The sequence below is a fragment of the Artemia sp. Qi Xiang Cuo genome, chromosome 17, assembly GCF_049724085.1.
Source record: "Artemia sp. Qi Xiang Cuo chromosome 17, ASM4972408v1, whole genome shotgun sequence".
NCBI classification, from domain to species: Eukaryota; Metazoa; Arthropoda; class Branchiopoda; order Anostraca; family Artemiidae; genus Artemia; species Artemia sp. Qi Xiang Cuo.
This window is the reverse complement of record NC_142810.1, coordinates 17,888,576-17,910,840: the sequence shown is the minus strand read 5'-3', so window position 1 is coordinate 17,910,840 and position 22,265 is coordinate 17,888,576. Positions and strand designations below refer to the sequence as shown.

Sequence of the window (22,265 nt, the reverse complement as noted above, 5' to 3'; positions counted from 1 at the left end):
GGAAATAACAGAGAATAGGACCTGACTAAAAGCCAGGACTAGGACTAGGAAGAGAAACTAATAAGCCTAGGAAGGTCAGTCAGTCCTTAGAACGAAAGTGAAGACAGTATAAGTGAAAAAGTACAGGGAAAATTCTCAGATTGTAAAACAAAAGAAAAACGAAAATTAGACCATAAAAAGTGTAAAAACACGAAACAAAACTGACTTCATACTCCTTTCTAACGTTAACATAGTAACGTATAACGTAACCTTTAAATAATCAAAATTTGTGTATACCTACGCTCCTTAAGAGTGCAATTGAACTAACATTTTCTCGCCTGAAATAACAATCTAGTTAAGTCACAACTTTGGGCTTTTTTTTTCAAGGGCTGATGTTAGCGAACATTTTTTTGGTATCTAACTATCTATGACGGCATGAGAAATTAAGTGAGAGCAAGAAAACTGACGAATGGTAAACGAAGATGACGTAAAACGAAATCTACGGTTGGAAGATAAGCGACAGCGAGAATCGCTACGAACAGCAAACGAAAATAATGCACAACCAAATTTGAGGTTAGAAGAGATGCGACAACCAGCATCAATAATTGATATGCGCTGAATAAATGAATAATTAATGATTGAATAATTGAACATCATTAATAATTTTAGTCGCTGGAGGTTTCCGTCAGTGCTTACCTGATCAACTCCCAAGTAATCAGAGTAAAATACTCTATTTGTCAGGCCATATCCAGGGGAAGGGAGACCCGGTTGGACCCTCCTTGAAATTTTTTCCGACTCGTAAAACAGTAGCAAAAACACATATAAGCAAATTTTGTAATCTTTTTTCAATTAAGAGGAGCGACTTATATTACGTATAACACCAATATGATAGAAATTTATGATTGGTCTTGATTAAAAATAAAGGTGGTTGTCTTTATTTTCAAATATAATCTACGTATTTGCTCCGAAAGAAAAACAGAAATGATAATTTCTAAATAAGCAATGATGATAAATTAAATTGAATAATGTAGTTGAACGATGATACTACTGCTTCTGAAAAATTGACTTCATGCTGCTGCTGTGAAAAGAAGAATGGCCGGAATGAGCCATTTTTAGAATCTTGAAATATTCGTAATTGTTTCTCTAATCTCCATAATTTTCACCTAATGCGCCTGTTGTTCTTTTTTTCTAATTTAGACCTTTCTAATTGCTGGTTGAACCTGGAATGCGTTCCCGGGTGTTTGGCCGAAGCAAACCTGTCTTATACCGAACACAGTGGTTTTATAGTTCTAATAAATAACTAAGTAGTTCTTAAAGCATAAATTTACGGTTATTCCAGAAAAATTGTCTCCTAACAGCCCTCCTCGCGCATAAAGCAGAATATGTTGACTTCCCTAACTTAGATATTTGCACAAAAATGAAATTCAAACAGGATAATGTTAAAATAAACAATAGTAATCAAGCAAAGAAATTAGCCTTGTTTATCTGAAAACTTGTCCTCACACTGCCCCTCTGAAAAACAAATGGCTAAAATTGGCTATTTCTGAGACCTAGAAATATTTGTGGTTGTTTTCCATAATCTATATTTTATTGTAATTTTTCTTTTTTTCCTGTTTTTTTCTCTTTTGAATTTGCGCCTGACTACAGTTCTAATGAACAGCCAAATGGTTCTTACTGTACGAATTCACGACTATTCACGAGGCCGTATCTAAGGGAGGGGTTACGGGGTTTGAACCTCCCTTCCGATTTTGCCAGACTCGAAAAAACGTAACAAAATCCATATAAACAAATTTTGTATGTTTTTTTTTACCCCCCCCCCCTCCGAACAAAAATCCTTGATACGGTCCTTCTGTTCGAATACAAACTTATAGCTTCCGATCTAATCCTGCTAGTCATTTATTATGTGTATTTCTGGTAGAGATTCAGAAGAACGTCCCTCATTGAACGATCAGTATTTACACCCTCTTCAACAATAGGAACGACAAATGGCAAACAGATTGAACAGCAAAAACGTTGTAAAAAGGCCCCAAAACAAGAGAAAACAGGTTTTTTTTCTGAATATTTACTGGTTATCTGTTATTTTATAATTAGCTAAATAAAAGCACCAATGTCCTTGACACTCCTCCCCCCTTGATGAATTTTAATCCTAGATAAGCTACTGCAAAATTGCATAGTCCAAAACACACGTATTTATAGGTTACATTCAGAGGCGTTTGATGAAGTGTCTTGAAGATATCGTCACTGAATATGATGGATCAGTGCGTACATCCTCATCCGATCTGATTCAGATTCGCTATGGAGGGGATGGTTTTGACCCAGTTATGATGGAGACTGAGACATTTCCTATTGATTTAGAAAAAGCTTTAGAAAGGAGTTGTCTTCTAATCTCTGATTTACATGGAAAGAAGTTGAAGGTATGTTATATGGAATTTGTATTCTTTCTTATAAGCTTTTCAAATTTGTTGAAGTTAAAAAAGTTCAGGGTGTACTATTTTCAAATTTGTATTCTTACATATCAATTATCTTTCAATTCGCATCAATTTTTCTTTTATGCTCTTTCAAGCATAATAAAATGTTTATATTAAATAAACTGTTAACTGTTGTGAAAACTGTTAAGGGTAAACTGTAAAGTGTAAACTGTTAACTGTTAAACTAATAAACTGTTTATGCATACTTCTTTTGTTACTTATTTCTCATTATCACCTGTAACCCCAAATATTGTTTCTGACTATGTTTTAAATGAACCCCCTTCGAAGTTTATACTACCACCCCTTCCATAAAATCTTATATGCCCCCGGACAACATATGCCCCCGGGATCTAGGGTGCCTTGTCGACCGCGGAGTTTTTGTTACCTAATCTTTGAACTATTTTTAAGAAAATGGCTAACTCAAAATTTTGATCGGATGCATTTGGAGACAAGAGGCCAGCCCTTGCATTTGAAGTGCCCCTTGAAAAAAATAAATAAAACATTGAAGCCCTATAGGCAATAGCGTTGCCTCTGATTTCTCATTATCACCTTTAATCCCAAATTCTTTAGTCCCAAATGCTTCAATAAATGTTTGTGTTTTAGTATGGAATCCAATTTAAGACATACACCTGAATTCAAGGTCGGTCATTTTCAAGTCTATCCTCATAGCTAAAAAATAGGCTATCCTCTTTTGTAGCAACCCCCTGAGTGACATTCTGAGGCATATGTAATGTAAAGAGTAATTTTTTTCGAAATTATCGTCATGATAGAGATGAAGCTGAAAGTTCTGAAAGTCTAAGAAAAGAAAAGAGATTGTTTTCCTATAATCCTATGATGAAAGGTTTACTTTATTAACCCTCAATTACCCTCATTACCCTTAAGAACCCATTAACCCTCAGGTCACTTGCTGAAGCTTCTACCCACAGACTAAGACAAATGAATCAATTACTGGAATTATATGAAAAACGTCAAAAAATATTTTTAACGTCAAAGAAAAACATGGGAACAAATTTTTATTTCTTTATAACTCTCAGACTCTTCAGCTATTGTCAGCTATGTCAAAAAAAAAAAAAAAAAAAAATGGTCTGATGCTAAAAAGACGGTTTTTGATATTCCAAATTATTCAGTTTTTGTGCGCCATTCTTTGTCATGTGTTTGTTTTTATGTTCCTTCTATGTTCTGCGCAAATTTCTTGATCATGTTTCCTATAAACCTTCATTTAGTTGTAAATGAAAATGGATGGTCTGATGCTAAAAAGACGGTTTTTGATATTCCAAATTATTCAGTTTTTGTCCATTTTTCTCAACGTTTTATCGGAGAGAAGGGGGGAGGGGTTATGTAATGGATGGGGAGAATGAGTTTCCTCAAAAAACAACAAAGAGAGAAAAAACTCAAGGAATAACAACAAACGAGACTGCGGCCAGTAGAGAGAAAAGATGAAAAACTAAAACGACGAGGGTATTTCGCCTGTATGAAAACAAGGCGAAATACCCTCTGTGCTGAAGAAACAGAAGAAACAAAGATAAAAACTAAAATAAATTAGAAACAAATAAAACCACCACCAATATTAATAAACTACAATTGTTGCAACTGATCCACATAGGTCACAGAAGTTAATAGAGTTACTTGGATGAGAACCCCAAAGCAAATGAGTATTGCTTCGATGAGTTGCTTTGGTGTTCTCGTCGAAGTAACTTCCTTCCTCCCCTCCAGTTCTTGGTGTGAATGCCTGATAACTCTGTTGTTTAGGGTTTTTCTATGTATTGATATAATATTCTATTTTAAATTAGGACTTTCTGTATCGGAATATTATATTCATATGAGGGAATATATACATGGAAGACCCTTGTGGAATAATTCTTATATTTCCGGTATTCTAGTAGTATTCTAGCTTATGCCTTAATATAGCTAATTAGAAAAGAATTATGAAAGATGTCTAGCTAGGGAGAATTCTAAAACTGTATATATGTTTTTATACTTTAGACACTTTATTATACTGACAGTGAAATTAACAACACTTTCCTGTTATAATTTTCAAAGTTCTGGTAGGAAGGTTCTAAATTTTCGAAGCATCAAAAAGCTGGCCACTGTTGACTCAGCGTTGACGATGAATCCACCGTAGCAGTAATTACCTGGTTTTTTCCCCGTGTGCCTTTCTCCAACGGGTGGCTTAGCAGTTCGTAGGAGGAGTGGCACGTTTTTGTTAATTGTAAAAATTGGGGTCATTGCTGCACTGCTGTTTGGATCAAAAATTTGAAAGTCTGAAATATCGACTGTTAAATCTATCCACTGTTCTGAGCTGTAATCGCATTTTCGTCGGACGATCTTTTTCGCGTTAGAATCTATCTGGGAATCCATCTGAGAATCTGCCTCATCTTCAATGACTGTGATAGTTATTAGTTGGTTATACTGATGAATCTCCTCGTGGAATCTTTTAATAAATTGTATGTTTGATGTTTGATTCACGCAGACATTTTTAATAACGCCATATTTGTTCGTAACCCAGTGAGTTTTGTTATTAACTTGAAAATTCCATCCCAGAATCAAGCTGTTCTCCTTCATTAGTGTCTCTGACAATGTAAACAGATGCTCTTGTATTTTTACCACATCTATCATATCAATTTCTATTAAAAGTGGTATATTCATTTCTGTTGCAATTTTTGCAAATTGGCACAATTTTTGAGCACCTATTTTCCTAATTAAGTAAGGGTTTAATTTTACGACACCCATATCGCCCCCTGTTAGTTGAAGTGCCACCAAATATACATGAAAAGAGTCTGTGTCTGAGTGAGGATATAGTTTGATGTAAGAGCTTACAGGGTAAAATGCTCTACCATTTAAGCAGAAATGTTTTCTCAAGGCATATATTTGTGGCCCAGGACCTAAACATGGTTGTGATGAAGGAGTTGATGATATTGCAACTTGTGATTTTGTCACCACCTCAGGTTGATGCGACCCATTCAGCTCATCATTCCTGGTATCATTTTCATCAGTTTCGTTGTATTCATTTCCGATTTCTATTTCGTCTTGAAGGTTTGCGACCTCCGCGTCATCCCAGTCACCGTTGTCATCTAACGTGTTACATTCACCGTTGCAATACGGCACAGAGGAGGAGTTATTATCTAATTTGTGAACTTCAGCTCCCCTTGCATTATTTTCATAATCGGCCTGACTGCTAGAATGAACTGTTGACCCTTGCGTTGTTGACTCAAGTCTAGTAATAAAGAATGGTTCAGTACTAGCATATATGCTGTAGTAACTTGTTTTTTTCTCGTTCATTTCCTCATGGGTGACGCCAGGATTTATTCTTGTGCCATGATTATGTCTTTCTGCATCATTTTCTGATATTTTGAGATCTGAATTGATTGATGTTGGGGTATGCACATCATATGCTTCCACTCTTAACCCTGCATCGAGTGTTATTCTCTCAGAGAAATTCTCATGGGTAAACCCATAATTTGTTCTTGTGTCTAGATTTTGTCTTTCTGTATCATCTTCTGATATTTTGAGATCTGTTTTGATTGTTGTTTGGGTATGCACACCATATGATTCTAGTTTCAATCCTAGGTCGAGTGTTTTTATATCGTTTGTGTTCTCGTGGGAGAATCGAAGATTTGTTCTTGTGTTGTGATAGTGTCTTTCTGTATCATCTTCTGATATTTTAAGTTGTGGTTCCGTTTGAGTTTGCACAGAATATGCTTCTACTTTTATCCTGGGGTCGAGTGTTTTTATCTCGTTTATGCTCTCATGGTTGAACTCAAGATCTGTTGTTGTGTTGGGATTGTGTTTTCCTGTATCATCTTCTGCTACTTTAAGATCTGGCTTGATCGCTGTTTGGGTATGCACAGAATCTGCTTCTACGTTTAACCCTCGATCGGGTGTACTTAAAGAGAATTGATTTTGAAAATTTCCTTCCTTCTTTATTTCTTCTGAAGTAAATTGAGTTGGTGTAGAAGTTAGCTTAGCACGGAGTTCCGCCTGTTCTGATGTATGATAAACTCCGAAATGTTTGGTTGAGTGTGGTTCAGACATAGAATAAAGATAATTTCTGTCCGTAGAGGTTATAAGGACGTTTTTCGCTGCATCAGTGTTATTTTCCTGTATTTCTAGTTCAAATTGTGGAAGTGCCATCTTTTCTTCTGTCTTAATACTCTCCACTAGCTGATGGTCAACACTCTCCTTTTCAGTATCTTCTATTTGCGTTCTAATTCTTTCTTCCTTAAAAATATTAAATAATTCAGTTATTACATCTTTGTCTTCTGGTTTTGCTATTTTGCCTTTTACAATGCCTGAGTCATCTACTATCTCCCATAAAGAGTAAATAATATCTAAAGCTGATTGTACTGTCTCAGTTATATTTTCTGTCTGATTCTGTACGAAGAGCTCATTGTCATCATTATTGGAATATAATCTATTGGATTGTACTTGTGGCAAATCTTTCCCGAGTAGATTTAGTATAGCGGTCAGAGAATCACTGTCTCTTAGCAGAAGTTCTTTAGCGTCTTCGAAAATGGCTGAGGGGATTGCCGAACTAGTTTTTGATATTGCAGATGGTGAGACGTGTCTTAGTAACGAAAAAAGGGTTTCAGCACCAGGGTTTCTTGAATGAATATTATTCTGAGGGGTTGTTTGAGCCTCACTTGACTCGTCAATTTGGTTATTTGAATGGTATTCTTGGGTTGTGGGCTTATCCTCGTTCTCCTCTTGATGAAGATGGATATTGAGTGATGCAGGCTTATCCTCTACATTTAAGTTAAAGTTTGAGGACACATATACGGAAACGTTTTTTTCTTCAAAGTCGTATTTGGAGACATTTGACATATCTTTATTTTCTATGTCTAAGATTTCAGCTTGCTTCTCATGGTAAGATTCTTGCTGATGATCTTCAACTAGGTTTGATTCTAGCATTCTCTCTGTTGTATATTGTTCAGCTTGTATTTCATTGTCCAATTTGATCTTTTCGTTGGCGTCAACCGATGTATCTAATATTGGCAGCTGATATTCTTCTACAATAAGATCAATCTCAGTCTGGAAGGCTTTTGTTTCCTCGGTTTGTGACTCAAGTTCTGGTTTACTTTCTTCATTTGAGTGACAAAATGCTTCATCAACACCACTGTCGCAATCAATAAGGCCATTACAAATTAACCAGCTTGGTAGACAGTCACCTTCGCACATAAATTGGCTGCTTCTTCCGCACTTGCTTTCATACTGTAAAAAGAAAGAATGTTCTAAAGGCCTTTTTCTGAGAACTTTCTAATGTGTAAGATTTTTTTCAAACAGTTTTCATAACAAGATTTAGCTAATGCCGAGATTTAGCAACACTGGGCCCATTCGTATTAAGGTGATTTGGTAACTTAAATGATCACCCTATCTCGTTCATTATAAACTTTTTTAGTTTGTGTGGCTAAACTATTTTGAATTAATTGGGTGGTTTTGCCATAACCTGTAGGGCTTGGATAAGAGATCTGAATAAACGACTGAAGTAAAAGCTGAAACCTACTTTCCCGGAAATCTTTGAAAAACCATTTTACTTCTCTCGTTTTCTTACCGGAGATAGAGGTCTTTTTAGATTTATGGAAACTCATTTCATTAAAAAAGGGTTTATTTTGTGTTTTTTTTTTCGATTAAATGGAGCAGAATTTCCGGTCAGGAGAGGGCAGTTCCTAAAAACAGTCTAGCATATCTGCTTGGAAAACATTAAAAATCAGCTCAAATGAGGTATCATTTGAGTAATTTAACAGATTTGGGAGTTCCCTGTTGTGCTATCCTCCTTGATTGAAAACCTTGCCGACAAAGGATGCATGTTATTTATGCTGTATGTACATTGAATGTACATACTGCATGTATATCACTTTGCTTCACAATTAATAAGAGACTATATGCTTTCTTCGTTAAAATAGCCGCTCGTTACCTTCGAACTGTTAACACGTTTGAGATCCCCTATCAACTTTTATCAAATTGCTTTGGGTGTTCCCCGTAGTTATGGGGAAATTTGCTAATGGGCCTTTAGTCTTTGAGACGGTCAGCCAATGCTATGACTCGCAAAGTGATTTTAAAGGTATCGAATCCCTTAAGGTATAGCCAAATTCCGGAGCTAGCTAGAGCCGACACTTAAGCTCAGTTTTTTTAAGGCCAGGCATTAGAAAGTTTCACTATCAGTCCTCAGTTGTACAGAAAAAACTATGTAGAAACTGAAACGTTGGGTGAAATTGTACGGTGACACAATAGCTCTGCTTGGCAACGCCCTATCCCAACTGCTGCAGGGGTATGGAGATTATGTATTAGCGTCTCCTAATGTTTTCTAGGGACTAACGACGCTTCTTGACTTGCGTCTCCATTAGTGTCTGCAAATAATCAAACAAAAAGAAATAAGAGAAAAAAAAACACGGAGAATTTACCAAAGAAAAGCAGATGTAATGTTCTCCTTTGGAACCGAAGGATCGAGTTCAAGTTGATATGCGGTAACGACGATCTTTCTTAAATGGATATTTAGTCGCTTTTGGAACACAAGGGCCAATCAGATAAATATTGTTATGAAAGTGTCCGTCCTTAATTGGATCTCGATGTTAACCAAATCTGGGCATTAGCTAAAGCTTCGTATGAGGTTTAAAATAAATTGTTGTAATATCAGTTGTGATTATACACAATATATATATTATAGAAGACCGGAAAAACAGTGAAAATGGGTTTTAGGTTTTTGACGATTGCTAAGAAGCAGATTTTTTGCAAGAAAAAGATTTGTTTGGCCTCATAGGTACGACAGAACAATTTTGATATCAAAAGCTTCAGCTACCAGTAAAAAATAGTAAGCTTTAAGTATCTAAGGAACCACACGAGATTAGGAAAAAAAACGGATTAAACCAATACAGAGAGTTCTTTAGGTTCTTGGGTGTATATCTAGCTTTTCCGAGAGAGGCCGCATTACGCTTTTTCAATTAGCCTACTGCAGTCTCCTATCATAGCCTTTCTACCTGACTGTCCTCAGCCGTAACGTTGTATATGCCTTCTTGAAACTTCTGAGAAATTGTAAAACAAGTATTTGTTTCGTTTTTGCAACGAGAGAAATTAAAGAAGATACACAATTTCGTCAAAACGTTTTCCGAAGTCCGTTTTCTTCCGGTCTCTGCCACACTATTTAGTCCTGGATCGTAGATACTGCGCGTTGTAATTCTAGAATGCCCGTACTAGGTTTTGAATGTGGAAAACCGATAAAGTCTATTTCTACCCATGTAGATGTTAAGTCGTATCTCAGAAATGATAGCGAAGATCTATTTTTAACAACCGTGTTGTATTTAGCATAAAATATGTCATAAATTTTAGTAATAAGTTAATTTTGGAAACCCTTAATTGTTCTTAGTAGTATGCGTTAAATTGGTGACAGACGGTGTTGCGGGATGCATGAATAAATGTAGGTAGTAAAACTCTAGATGGGATGCTTTTTGCTTTTTTCGAAAATAATTGCATTAGAAGAATGAAACTTTCAGGAATGAATTTGGAGCACAAGTTATGCCCTGTTTTCAAGCTTCTGTCTCAATTCCTTTCTTCTTTCTAAGCCTGCATAAACTGTGTAGCCGACATATCTATATCAATTTTAATATTGGAAAGATTTATGTCTGTTTCTCAATTTGTGTTTGAATCTGTTCTTCTTTAACTCTATCCTTTGGAAACATAATTCTAATGATTTCACTTAGATTTTATCCCATATACAGATTATTTTTTTTTTTCAGTTGAAGTGACATTTTCTAAAATCTTTTAAACCTTCTAAACTAGTATATATCAAAGGGTGGCCGGCATTTACCCCCTGGAAAATACCCCCCCCCCGCGGAACATACCTCCCGGAAAATATCTCCCCCGTGGAAAATACCCCTCCTCCCGGAAATTACCCCCCCCCCCACACACCCCTGAAACCACCCTCTCGCAGAAAATACCCCCCCCCCCCACGGAAAATATCTCCCCGCGGAAAATACTCCCCCGGAAAATACCCACTCGTGGAAAATACCCCCTCCCCCAGTGGGAAATAAGGCTTCCCAAATTTGAGAATTTTATTTGAGTTTTTTTTTTTATTTCCGTAGGGGTAAGGAATTTTGGTACTTGTGTATTATGCGCCACTCAATCAAGTTTACGCTTTGTAAAATTCGAGAACTCACCAGTTTTTTCGTTAATTTCTTCGTTACTTTATAAATAAATTTGGGCTATAGATTTGCATATTAGGGTGAGGGGCGGGGGGTAAAGTGTAGCGGGTCTGCATGCAAAAATTTGTGTGGTACAATTATTCTGCATATGAGATAGATAGATGGAGAAGTGTATTTTAAAGCCTACGAACACGATACGGCCATGAACACAATAAAGTAATATAAATGAAAATCACAAATAACATAAACTTTGATGAGCGATCATCATAATAAAAAAACGGAAATAAAAAAAAGTCAAATAAAATTCTCAAATTTGGAAAGCCTTATTTTTCGCGGGGGGGGGGGGGTATTTTCCGGGGGGGGGGGGGTAAATGCCTAGAACCATATCAAAGATATGAGCCTCAAAACGATTTCGTTGGCTTTTGTGTGTACTTTAGATCCATTTCTGAGATTTGTACTTATACAACATTAAGCTTTTCCAAATTCATCATACAACATTAAGCTCTTCCAAATTCATCATACAACACTAAGCTCTTCCAAATTCATCAGAGGTTGGTCCTCTTTAGAGAGAGAAGGGTTAGAAGCAGCTCCTTCGAAAGACCTCCCCGGGCTTTGTCTCTGGAAACATTCCTGAAAGTTTCAATCACTTAATTCGACTACTTTTCAAGATAGCAAAAAGCACCTTATTTAGAAGAAAGACCCCTTTGCATATGGATAAATAAAAGAATATGGGTAAATTTGTATATATGAAAAAATCAAATAAGAAAATAGTTAAAACAGCTTATACATTATGCGTCTATTGTCAAATTCAAGCAAGAATAGAGGTTTCGCTGAAAGACTTGATTAGACTCTAAAGTTAGAATCAAATGGTATGGTTAACCCACAAAAGTGGGAACTGGTGCTAGTATCGAGAAAAGAAAGACCCTCAACACCATCTAACGTTTGGCAACACTTGACATTTTTTTTCTCTAATGATAAGCATAATTAATTTAGTTTGTGTAGTAGTAACCTTTGGTTTCCCACTTATGTGATTTTTTAACGCAAGACGGCTCACGGATAGTTGATGCGGGAAAAACGCAAAACTGTTCACACAGAAACGGTTCACTACAGCCGGTGAAGCACAAAGATACCATGATATATTTAAAAAGTATATTCATAGGAATAGGCTAATTCAAATTCTAGAAGCCAAGAAAAATATTCGAAGGGCTAACCTGTAATAGCCTAGGCTAACTAGCCTAGTGAAAAATATACGTCTTATTTCCTTGGCTCATTTCCTTGTAAAAATCCCCACGGGACTCGCCTATTTGAATTTTGTATTGAAAGAACAGAATCCTCATGTTGCTTGTCAAATATTAATAGAAAACTTTTGATAAAGATGCTTAGTATCTAATTTACTAACAATTTACAATTCTACAAAGCTTTCAATTCAGAAAACGGATACTGTTCTCAACGGATCATCAGAAATACTTCAGCGCAGCCGTTGAAACGTTGTGACGCAGAAATTTGCAGCAAAAAACGGAGGAAATTTGACGGATCACCCAAAAAAGGCCGTTTTTGCGTGAAATCGCATCAGTGGGAACCCAGGGTAAGTGTCTGATCTCAGTTCCTGACAGAAAGACCATTACAAAGCTTGAAAAATGCCAAGTGTCGCGAAACGCTACATGGCGTTGAATTTTTTTTTCGACACTGAAGCCAGTTTCCACTCTTATAAATTACACATATGCTTGGGATTTAAATTAGATTCATGGCTCCTAGATTTTCTCCCTAGAACTATTTTTAATGAATTTCCTGAATGATTGGGTAAGGCTCTAAGTTGGGCTTTAGGCTATGTTCTAAACTATGTTTTTACTGTTCCTGTACCAAATTTTATAACCGGTAGTTAACCGGTAATTATGGTTTTAACTTCAGCTATATAATTGGAAGCTAAAATTTAGAAGTTTCTTTGGGGAAGGGATAGCGTGGCTGAATTTTGGTGCAACATTCTTAGATAATTGTTGTCCAATTGATATATTTGTTGTGTCTTATAGGGTGCGAATGCTGTAGACGCATACGACGCAGACGCATTCGTTGATTCGGACCGAATGATTGGGGATTCGATTATGAATCATCTTTTCTAGACATGATTTTATTCTGTTGGTACTTATGGTTAATATATTCGGTGAAGTAAGGGGATACCTAGCAAATAATAAATCTAACTTTTTGTTTTTTTTCTACTTTTTTTATTTTCTCTTTAAGTTAGGATAAAGATAAAGAACCACTCTCTTCCAAAGGTCACGATAAAGATAATAATAATAATGATAATCAAAAATTAACATAAGATCAGCACACTAAATTAGCCTTACCGTCTTAAAATCAGTGAAGAATTGTTTAAAAAGATAAGAATCTGGAAATTTTCAGGAAATTCATCGCTGGTTTTGAATTCGGGTCACAAATCATTTATTAGAAATTTAAAAAATTATATTCTAGGTATATTCCATAAATAAATTATCATCAACGAACAGCAGAGTTAAGTTTGAATTAACTTAGTCAAGTTCTCGTCTAAAAAAATATTTAGTTGGAAATGGCAAATATTTTTTTATTTTATGTTTTGAATCTTTATTTTTAAGCTGATACAATTGTGACTGTGTAGTTAACCCTTAAAAAAAAAAATAATAAAATTCAAAAAAAAAGGACTTGGTCAGAATAGTATCTTATTAGCTTCAAATTAGCTTCTCTATGAACAAGAAATTTCAAATTATATTTTAAACATCAAAAATAGATAAGATCACAATATTGTATAAAAAATAAAGAAAGTTATATTTCCTTTTCCCCACTTATCGGACCACATTCTGTGTTTGTACTAAAATTGTACATGAAATCAAATAATATAATTATTTGAGTCTCTGATTTTATACTTGGGGTTTAATTTAGCGAACCTCAGGAGATTTGAACGAGGGAAAAATTAGAAATACGACGGAATGGACCAATTTGTTTGATACCCACTTCTTAAGAATGTAATCCAAAGTCAAATGACACATACGATGCCAGAGGATACAGTTTGAAGAATCCTAATATGGTTTACAAAGCTTACCAAAAATTATTAACTGTTGCACTTTTTTGTGATCCTCCGTGCCCCCCCCCCTCTCGGAAAAATTCGTTAATACCATATAAGGGTTGAATCTCGTGACTCGCACAATTTTGGGATAGCTGAATTCCTAAAAACCTACTACAACTTTGATTATGAGCTATTGGCTAAGATCCTTGCGATTAGTGGCGGTTCTGGCCTCTCTTGGGCCTGGGGAAAAATCTTGATAAGCCCTCCCCCCTCCCTGTCTTCCATAAAATGTTTAGTCCAAATTTAAAAAAATATACATTTATTAGCAAAATCGTTTTTGTTTTATTAATTAATTAACAGTTCATTTTTAATTTAATTATTATTATTTAACGATTTGCTATTTTTTCATTTACTTTTAATTGTTAGTTAATTAATAGTTTAACGAGTATTTTCATTTATTAACTGCGCCCTTTAATTTAGTTTAGCGAAAAATGAAATTTCAAAAATTAGCCGTTAGATTATTTATTTGAAATTTAGTTCCCCTAAAATTTTTGCGCCCGGGGCAAGTGCTTCTTCTGCCCCCTCTCCCTAAAACTGCCTCTGCTTGCGACTTGGGCTGAATCGAACATTTAAGCAGCAAACTTATCTTTGATGCAGTTTTTTTCATCGGAAAAATCTCTGCAATCATTATAACCATCGCATTGATATTCACTTGTTATACAGACACCATTTGCACATTTGAACTCATCATGATTGCACTTTGAGCCTGAAATGAAGGAACGTGAATTCAAATTTGATGCCTGAAAATCATAATCATCTGATCACTTTTAATTATCTTATTATTGTAAGCTCTGTGAAATAAAATCACAAATCATTAGTTGGTACTTACGTGTTATAGCGACCACCCCCAAGAAGTGAAGTTAGGTTAATCCGAATGAAATATATCAAAATATGATGAAAATATAATACTTTAGTAACAAAATTATGAAAACTGCAACAGAAAGTTATGGAAAGCAGGCGGCCCAGAATGCGTTGTATTAAATACCTAACCAAATCTATATATTAAGTATTTAATTAAAATATACCTGCATAGTAGTTTATCTCACTGAGAGTAAGCTAATTATCTCTGAATGTAGAGAAAAAAAAACGGTTTTACTCAAATCAAGAACTTGAGTGTGGTCTCTATGATACGCAAGTACCAGTTAGTTCAAATACTTAAATTCATAAATCGTAATTATATTAAACCATAGTTAAACAATAATTACAATAACAATTAATATAATTAAATTCCTATGTAGTCAATACTTAAAAAAAATCATTGGTTCATACTTTACTTATGATTAGACCATAATTTAATGTCAGGTTAGGCACAAAATTTGTCAGTTAAAATAACGGATTCCCTATTTTCTACGTTAAAGACGTTATAGGCAATTGCGATTTTAGCTTACGGGTTGCCTTGGGAAGTAATAGCATTTGACTAGTATTGAGCTTTAACAACTTATTCTCTATCCCTACTACCTTGCCTACAAATACGCCTTAAACAGTTTTGGCTATAGTAACTATCTAACTTTTGGTAGATGTCAATCCCCGTGAACGGGTCAAAGAATTTTCCACTTCCTCCCTTTTATTTCAATTCTGCCCTTGTTTTTCCGGTGCTGCAGTAAGAAGTCACAGGTTTAAGGATAATATTTAGTATTTTCAGTATAGTGACTCAACTACTTATTTCCCATGTCCTACTATCCAAGGTATCAACGGGTAGAAGGCTACATGTCTCTCGGCTTTTCTGCTTAGACATATTTTGGCTTTTTTATGCCCATTATGGCTTAATAAACCGTTACCGTCTTTCTTTTCTCCCCGGGAGGTTTTTTCTTGAATTAAAATCAAGTATTTTGCAGGCATCAAGACATGGGTAATTGTAGCAAAAGCCGAGACAGATAGTCCGAGTGATTGAGAGGTTCAAAACGGGGAAAGGGACTAATAGTCTATCTAGTGGGGTGCTTTGTGCTAGAACTGATTTTCCATCCAAAAACGGGTATCCAGATGTATGTCTCTCTAAATAATATGTTATTGTCGTTACCCTACGTTAGAACATTTCTGTTGCAAATACAGCTTCAAAAATTCCCTGATAATTTTGCAGTTTGGACATGGAATAGTTTCAATCGAAAATTTTCTAGAGGTATGATAATTTCGTTAGAATCTGTCTAAATCTTTGTATTTTAGTCATTCAAAAGAGTAAAGTATGACCTAAGTTTAAATAAAGTCCGTCAGAAGACGAAATTTGACATAAATTCCCCTCCCCCTTCCTAGCTGGCAAGTTGCCTTGAAACTGGGAAGAGAGCATAACTCCACCCATAATAGCAGCAATCTTCAACTAGAAAAGTTACATCATCTGGCAGTCGAAACGTCGTATAATTACGAGGACTATTTTATATAGCTTTAGCAACCCTCAAAAGGACCTAAATTCGGTATCTCATGATCAAGGCTGTATCCAGGGGAGGGGGTTAGGGTGTTTAAACCCTCCCCCCCCCCCAAAAAAAAAATCGCCTGACTTGTAAAATCGTAACAAAAAATGAATATAAATAAATTTTTTATGCGTTTTGTAATTTTTGTGTACCACCCCCCGGAAAAATTCTTTTTTAACCCACGCCCCCCCCCCCGGATACGGCTATGCTCATGATGCATGCCTCTGGAGTCGCAAAAATGTGCTTTTGATTTTTTTCGGAATATCTTATTTTAGTGTTTGAAAACTTTGCAGTGTTAAGCTTTCGTCATCAATAATATTACGACTAAATAGTACAAGTATTACAAATTACAGCATATATATATATATATATATATATATATATATATATATATATATATATATATATATATATATATATATATATATATATGTGTGTGTGTGTGTGTGTATATCAGTACCCAGCTCCCTGCAACACCAAGCCACCTGAGGCCAACTCAGCTACGCACGTTCCTCCTCCATCCCAATCTATTCAAAGCCTTTCTCTTTACACCCTCCCAAAAAGGTCTAGTTTCCCTTAATTTTTTCCTTACGACCTCCTCCCACTCTATTTGCGGAAGACCAGCTTTCCGTTTTGTCCTAGATGGCTGGCCGAAAAAGATGATCGTCTCATCTTTAATCTGCGGAACCTGTCTTATCCATTTCAACCTGTCTCCCATTGTAGCCCTAGAAAGCTAGATAGAACCACATATTTGCTTGAACGGTATGAGGTTTGGATTTATCTTTGCATCTTGTGTTTTCTTTCCTCCTCATAAGTGGTGGTAATATGTTTCTATGTTTATCACTGCTGAGAAGAAATACGCCCAATTTTAAGATTAAAGTGACGCTCGTGAAGTTAAAGGAACGGTAGCTGTAAAGTAGATAATGTCAGAATAAAGTAGTCAAGGTCAGAGACTGATCTTTCTCTATGCTTAACAATGTAAAAACATTACAGATTTTTATTCGCTTCTATGAAGTTGTGGGGAAATGAAAGCATTTGGAAAGGCCCATCTCGTTTACTCATCTTTATAGAATATTTCTGATATTAAAGGCTAAAATAAAAAAGAATGAAAATCTGTCGAAAGGGCAATGTTGTACACTCATCTTTGCAGAAGGGAGAGTGTTGTTGAAAAATGTTGATTTTCAACTGGAAATGAATCCTACTCGATGCTTAGCGACGAAGGATTCCCAAGGGCGTGCTATGTCGCTTCGTATGCAGCAGCGATTGGAAGAAAGCGATTGGGTAAAATCAGATACACGAATAAAGGAGGATAGGCTGGCGATAGGGGGTAAAGGATCACGTGAGCATACCCGATACAGTGCATAACCCCTTAAATAAAGTAAAATATAGTCTTGTCTTAGAATCTGCTTGAATTTAATTCTGTAAGAAATATTAAAATTCATTTTCCAGACGAGCGTCTTGTTACCACTGCCAATAACAAGATTGATGGAAGATGGGGTGGTAAGGAATCATGTAAGCCTAGGCGAGAAAAAGCATGCCCCTTTGATTTAAAATAAAATAAAACACATACTCGTGTCTTGGCACCATGTTGAGTGTAACTCTGGAAGAATCAATATAATCCATGTTTTCCAGACAAGCATGTTGTTACCACTGTTAATATTCATAGAAACAAATGGGTGTTTTTCTTCAACTTAACTTCCGTTCTTCAATTGCCTAAGAAGACTCATCTTTTGCAAAAGTGTTATCTTAAAAACAGTTGGCAAGATACGTTAAAAGAAATCCCAGCTCCGATAAATAATGCTTTCCTTCTAGACTTGCGAATAGTAATTCAAGTAATAATTCTCCAAAACTAAGGTGTAAGACAATTATATTCTTAAATTTATGATAGTGGAGAAGTTCCCGAGGGTGTGGCTACAGTGAGACTTAGAATAAAAGTAAAGTCACCTATAATGTGGTCAAGCGGCTGCTTGCTTACAACCCTGTTTTTCTAAAATCCACGAAACTACTTTATTTAGTATTGAAAAAGGGATCTTGTCTAGTTTGGTAAAGTAGCCAAATTACAGTACTTCTCTATATAATGGTGTCATATTGCCTAAAAAATGTCATATGGTCTAAAAATGGCTGGCAAAAAATAATCCGCCAGTCAAAATTAAGTTTGTATTGTAACGAACCTGGAGTAAACCAGCGTGACTAGGCAATGTGGAACCACTATTGTTTGTTTGGCAAAATCTATCTTGGCTATTTTAAGCACTATTTGGCTTGATTTGCGTTTTTGGGCTAATTTTGTTTCGGTCCATAGTTTTTTGTCTTCTCATTAAATTGATAGCATTATTATTACGATTATTTTGCGAATGCACGTCACTAATTGACCTTTTGAGAAAAAGTTTGTTGCATTATTGATTTTCCTCATAAACAGTTACTATAATGTCGCATAATTCTTGCCAAATTGTTTTTACTTCTTTTTGGCTATTTTTATGCTTTAACCTAAAATTTCTCAAGATCAAATAAAGTTTTAGCCTAAAAGTAATTATTGGTGGTCATAGACTAGGCATCCTTGTTCCTAGTAAATTTCGCAAATCAATTATATAAAATTCGGCAGAATCATTCACTTGTGAGCAGGAGTTGGCAGCCCAGGAGAAACATCAACAACAACCCTGTGATGGAAAAGAAAATTACAGGCTCTAAAGATCTGAAATAGGTAATTCTTATGAAAATGGGGAATAGCTTGTTCTGAATGAATTTCCTAGATGATCTTGTTGTATATAGTGAGAGGAATTTTTCCCGCCACAATTTTTAAGTATTCACTATTATTCTTAGTTTGTACCGTCAAAATAATTATTCTTAGTTTAGTTTGTCAAAATAATGAATTTAAGTTAAATGTCCACAAGAGACAGGCGTGCTGAAGGTCATATTTCAAACGCAGCTTATTAGCAAGTAAAAAAGCCTGGTGATTGTTTGTAATTTAATTACGGTAATTAATTTATTAACGATATTGTAATTAAATAATTTTTTGTCCGGACTACAATGTTTCGCGTGCTAAAATTGACTGAAGTTGATTTATTTTTGTTGCTTATTTTATTTATTTTTATTTTTAGGAGGAAGAAGTTATCGAAGTAGCTAACAGACGAATGTCTATGCCAGATTATGATATTTTGGATGTCTATTCAAAGGACTGGGACATTTGCAGTGCAAAAAAATCAAATGAAGAGAAACGCCCAAAACCAAGAGAAACTTCAAGGGTTCCGCTGGTAAAAGTGCAATTTAAAAACTACATCTTGGAGTACCTACGATCAAAATGCAACAAGATTGAATCATCATGGAAAGCCCTTGGTTTGAATCCAGATAATCAGGAGTTGTGGACGCCAAGTCATAAATCTTTAGTAGGGGTTACGGAAAAACAGCTGATGGACTTTTTGGAATGCATACCGGACTTGTTTCAGAAATCCTTGATGAAACCGGGTAAGAGTAACCGTGTATCGATGAAAGATGTGGTGGCACACATGGGCTGGTACAGAGGGACTGGGGGATCTGAAGTATCAAATGCTAAAACGAGTACAAAAAAAAGAATATTGCTCAAACTTATTGACTTCAGGAACGATATTTTCATAGACTGAAAATTATTTAAGGATTAGAACTTTTATAAAAAAAAAAATCAGGTACATTCAAATGTAAAATTAAAATATAAATTTAATAAATAACAAAAGGATTTAATTTTTTCAATTTTATTCAAAATGAAAAATAAATTTGTCTGCTTTTAGTATTTAAAATACGTGAAGCTCCGAAAATGGCTGATTAAATTAAAACAAAAATTTGTATGCTCTTAACTTTCCTTCTGAATGACACCAAATCAAGTTTAATTTGTGCTTGACCCTTAAAATAGAAGAAGGACCCTTAAAGTGCTTCACTTGGCATCCTTGCATTTTAGACCGCCGTTAACTGACATTTGATTTTGCTGAGCCTTCATCCGACTTCGTGCGATTTTTTAAACTTAAATGTTTGTTTCAATTGTCATTCTCAATATTTCAGCCAACACACAATTTAGCTGTGGGAGAAGTAACACAGCCTAATTGGCTGAAACAACATATAAAATTAGACCTTGAATTAAAATAGAAATTCTAATAAATTTAAGTTGCGCTTGTTCTAAATTTATCTAGTACTACTAGGCAACGCTGAACTGTGAATTTTGCCAATAGCTCTTGTTTCCTATTATACTCATTTCGAAATCCATAGTTTTTTTGTTTATGTTTTTTTCTTTTACCTGTTTCCTTTATCCTGGCCTTCGGATACATTTTCAAAGTTTTAGGATAATATAACGCTAGAAAATATTTTGATACATTTCTCTTTAAAATGTCAGGCTTAATTTCCTTTCCTGAAGCCACGAGGGGGACTATATTACAGCCTCTTTTGTTATGTTTTCTTGAAATTTTATTCCGTGGATTGTAGGACAGTTGCGGATGTCCAGGGTTGCCTGAAACGAATTAGTCACAGTAGAATTGTCTCTAAATTCAACTAGTTTAAATTGAAAGTCAAAATTCGGAAGTCGAGAAATAAGTGTACCCAAAACTTTAATAGAAAAGTGTTTAAAAAAAGACTTTGAGTTGCGTTCTAATGGGAAGGGAACTCATCTGTGGATTTTAGGAGAGGTGTGGTGGCCCAGGGTTGCCTGGAACGAATTAGTCACAGCAGAATCGTCTCCAAAATTGACTGGTTTAAATTACAAGTCAAAATTCAGAAGTCAAGTAATAAGTGTCATTGCAAGTTGTACCCAAAACTGTTATAGGTTATTGTTTAAGAGTAGAACTTGAGTAGCGTTCTAAGAGGAAGGCGTTCTAAGAAGCTATTCAATCACACTATATTTGTGTTTAAATTAAGTGGTTTAAATTGGAAGTCAGATTTCGGAAGTCGAGAAACTAGGGTCACGACAAGTAGTACCAAATCCGCGTCGCTCCCATTTGATGATTAGCTTATGGCATTGATTTCTTATTGGTACTGCAGGCCTTTAATTCGGGTTTAAATCAGATCCGTCAAAGTCTAAGCTAGGTTCTGATTGGTAGATCATTTTTAACTGATTGGATAGATCATTTGTATTCTTATGTTAAGTAGCGCACCTTACGGGAGGACAGTATGAAGCCACTTTAACCCTTACTAGTGTTTAAGCGCATGTATATTTGTAGGAGAGCCAGTCGGTGCTATCTGTGGCCAAAGTATCGGTGAGCCAGCAACACAGATGACTCTGAAGACGTTTCACTTTGCTGGCGTTGCTTCTATGAATATAAGTCAAGGTGTTCCTCGTCTTCAGGAAATTATGAACAATGCCAAAAACATAGCCACGCCCCTTATAACTGCTAAGCTTTCGGATCCCTATGATGAGAGGGCTGCTAGAAGAGCTAAAGCTTTACTTGAGAAAACTACTCTGGGGCAGGTATAATTTTTTTTATTGATTTCTGTTTGTTCTATGTCCCCGAAAACTGCTAATCTTACTGCTCCGTATGGTGAGAGGGCTGCTAGAAGGGCTAAATCCTACTTGAGAAAACCACTTTGGGTCAAATATGCTGTGTTTTCTTTGTTTTCTATTTGTTTCTATTTTGATAATGGTCATTCTTTGATTTGCTTTAATTTTTATTTTCTGCATTTATATGTGATTTTAATTTGGCTTTGCTTTCAGAGATATGATTCGGGTATAATCATTCTCCGATTTTCTTTTCTGTTGTCACTGGAAATATAAAAAAAAAATATCCTTTCTGCAGCTTTTTCCGGCCTGTGTCATTTCATGTTCTGCTGGTTTTGATGGACAATTAAATTACAAACAAGTTTTTTTTTCAACTGAAAGTAAGGAGCAACTTTAAAAATTAAAACGAGCAGAAATTAATCCGTTACGTGGAAGAGGCTGTCAACTCCTCATTACCTCCCTCTTTACGCTAAACTTTGACTCATTGTCACAAATTTGCTTTTTAAATTAATAAAAAAAATTTAATGTAATGAGCGAGGTATTGAGGAGGAGACAGCCCCTTTCATGTAATGGAATAATTTCTGATCGTCTTAAGTTTTAATGTTGCTCCTTACTTTCAGTTGAAAAAAAACTTTTTAATTTCTGATTATTTCTCAAATAATACCGGGAAATCCATGATACAACACATATTAGCCACACTGTCATGATATTTTTATTTAATTTTTTTCTGGGGGAGGGGGG

At 35.4% G+C, this 22,265-nt stretch overlaps 2 protein-coding genes across 3 annotated transcripts in view; one reads left to right on the top strand and one right to left on the bottom strand.

Moving 5' to 3' along the window:
- Polr3A (RNA polymerase III subunit A) overlaps positions 1-22,265 on the top strand; it is a 123,381-nt gene that overhangs the window by 73,464 nt on the left and 27,652 nt on the right. For both annotated transcript variants that reach the window (XM_089103441.1, XM_089103442.1), the window contains exons 8-10: positions 2,176-2,393; positions 19,171-19,534; positions 21,250-21,497. In XM_089103441.1, the coding sequence (XP_088959567.1) occupies positions 2,176-2,393; positions 19,171-19,534; positions 21,250-21,497 (830 nt within the window). The remainder of the gene's footprint in view (positions 1-2,175; positions 2,394-19,170; positions 19,535-21,249; positions 21,498-22,265) is intronic.
- On the bottom strand, positions 4,413-17,765 carry LOC148941971 (uncharacterized). The gene is made up of 3 exons (XM_089103443.1): positions 17,646-17,765; positions 14,260-14,379; positions 4,413-7,657 (listed from the first exon to the last, which is right to left on the bottom strand). Exons 1-3 carry the CDS (start codon positions 17,737-17,739, stop codon positions 4,482-4,484), a joined length of 3,390 nt encoding a protein of 1,129 aa, XP_088959569.1. The 5' UTR covers positions 17,740-17,765; the 3' UTR covers positions 4,413-4,481.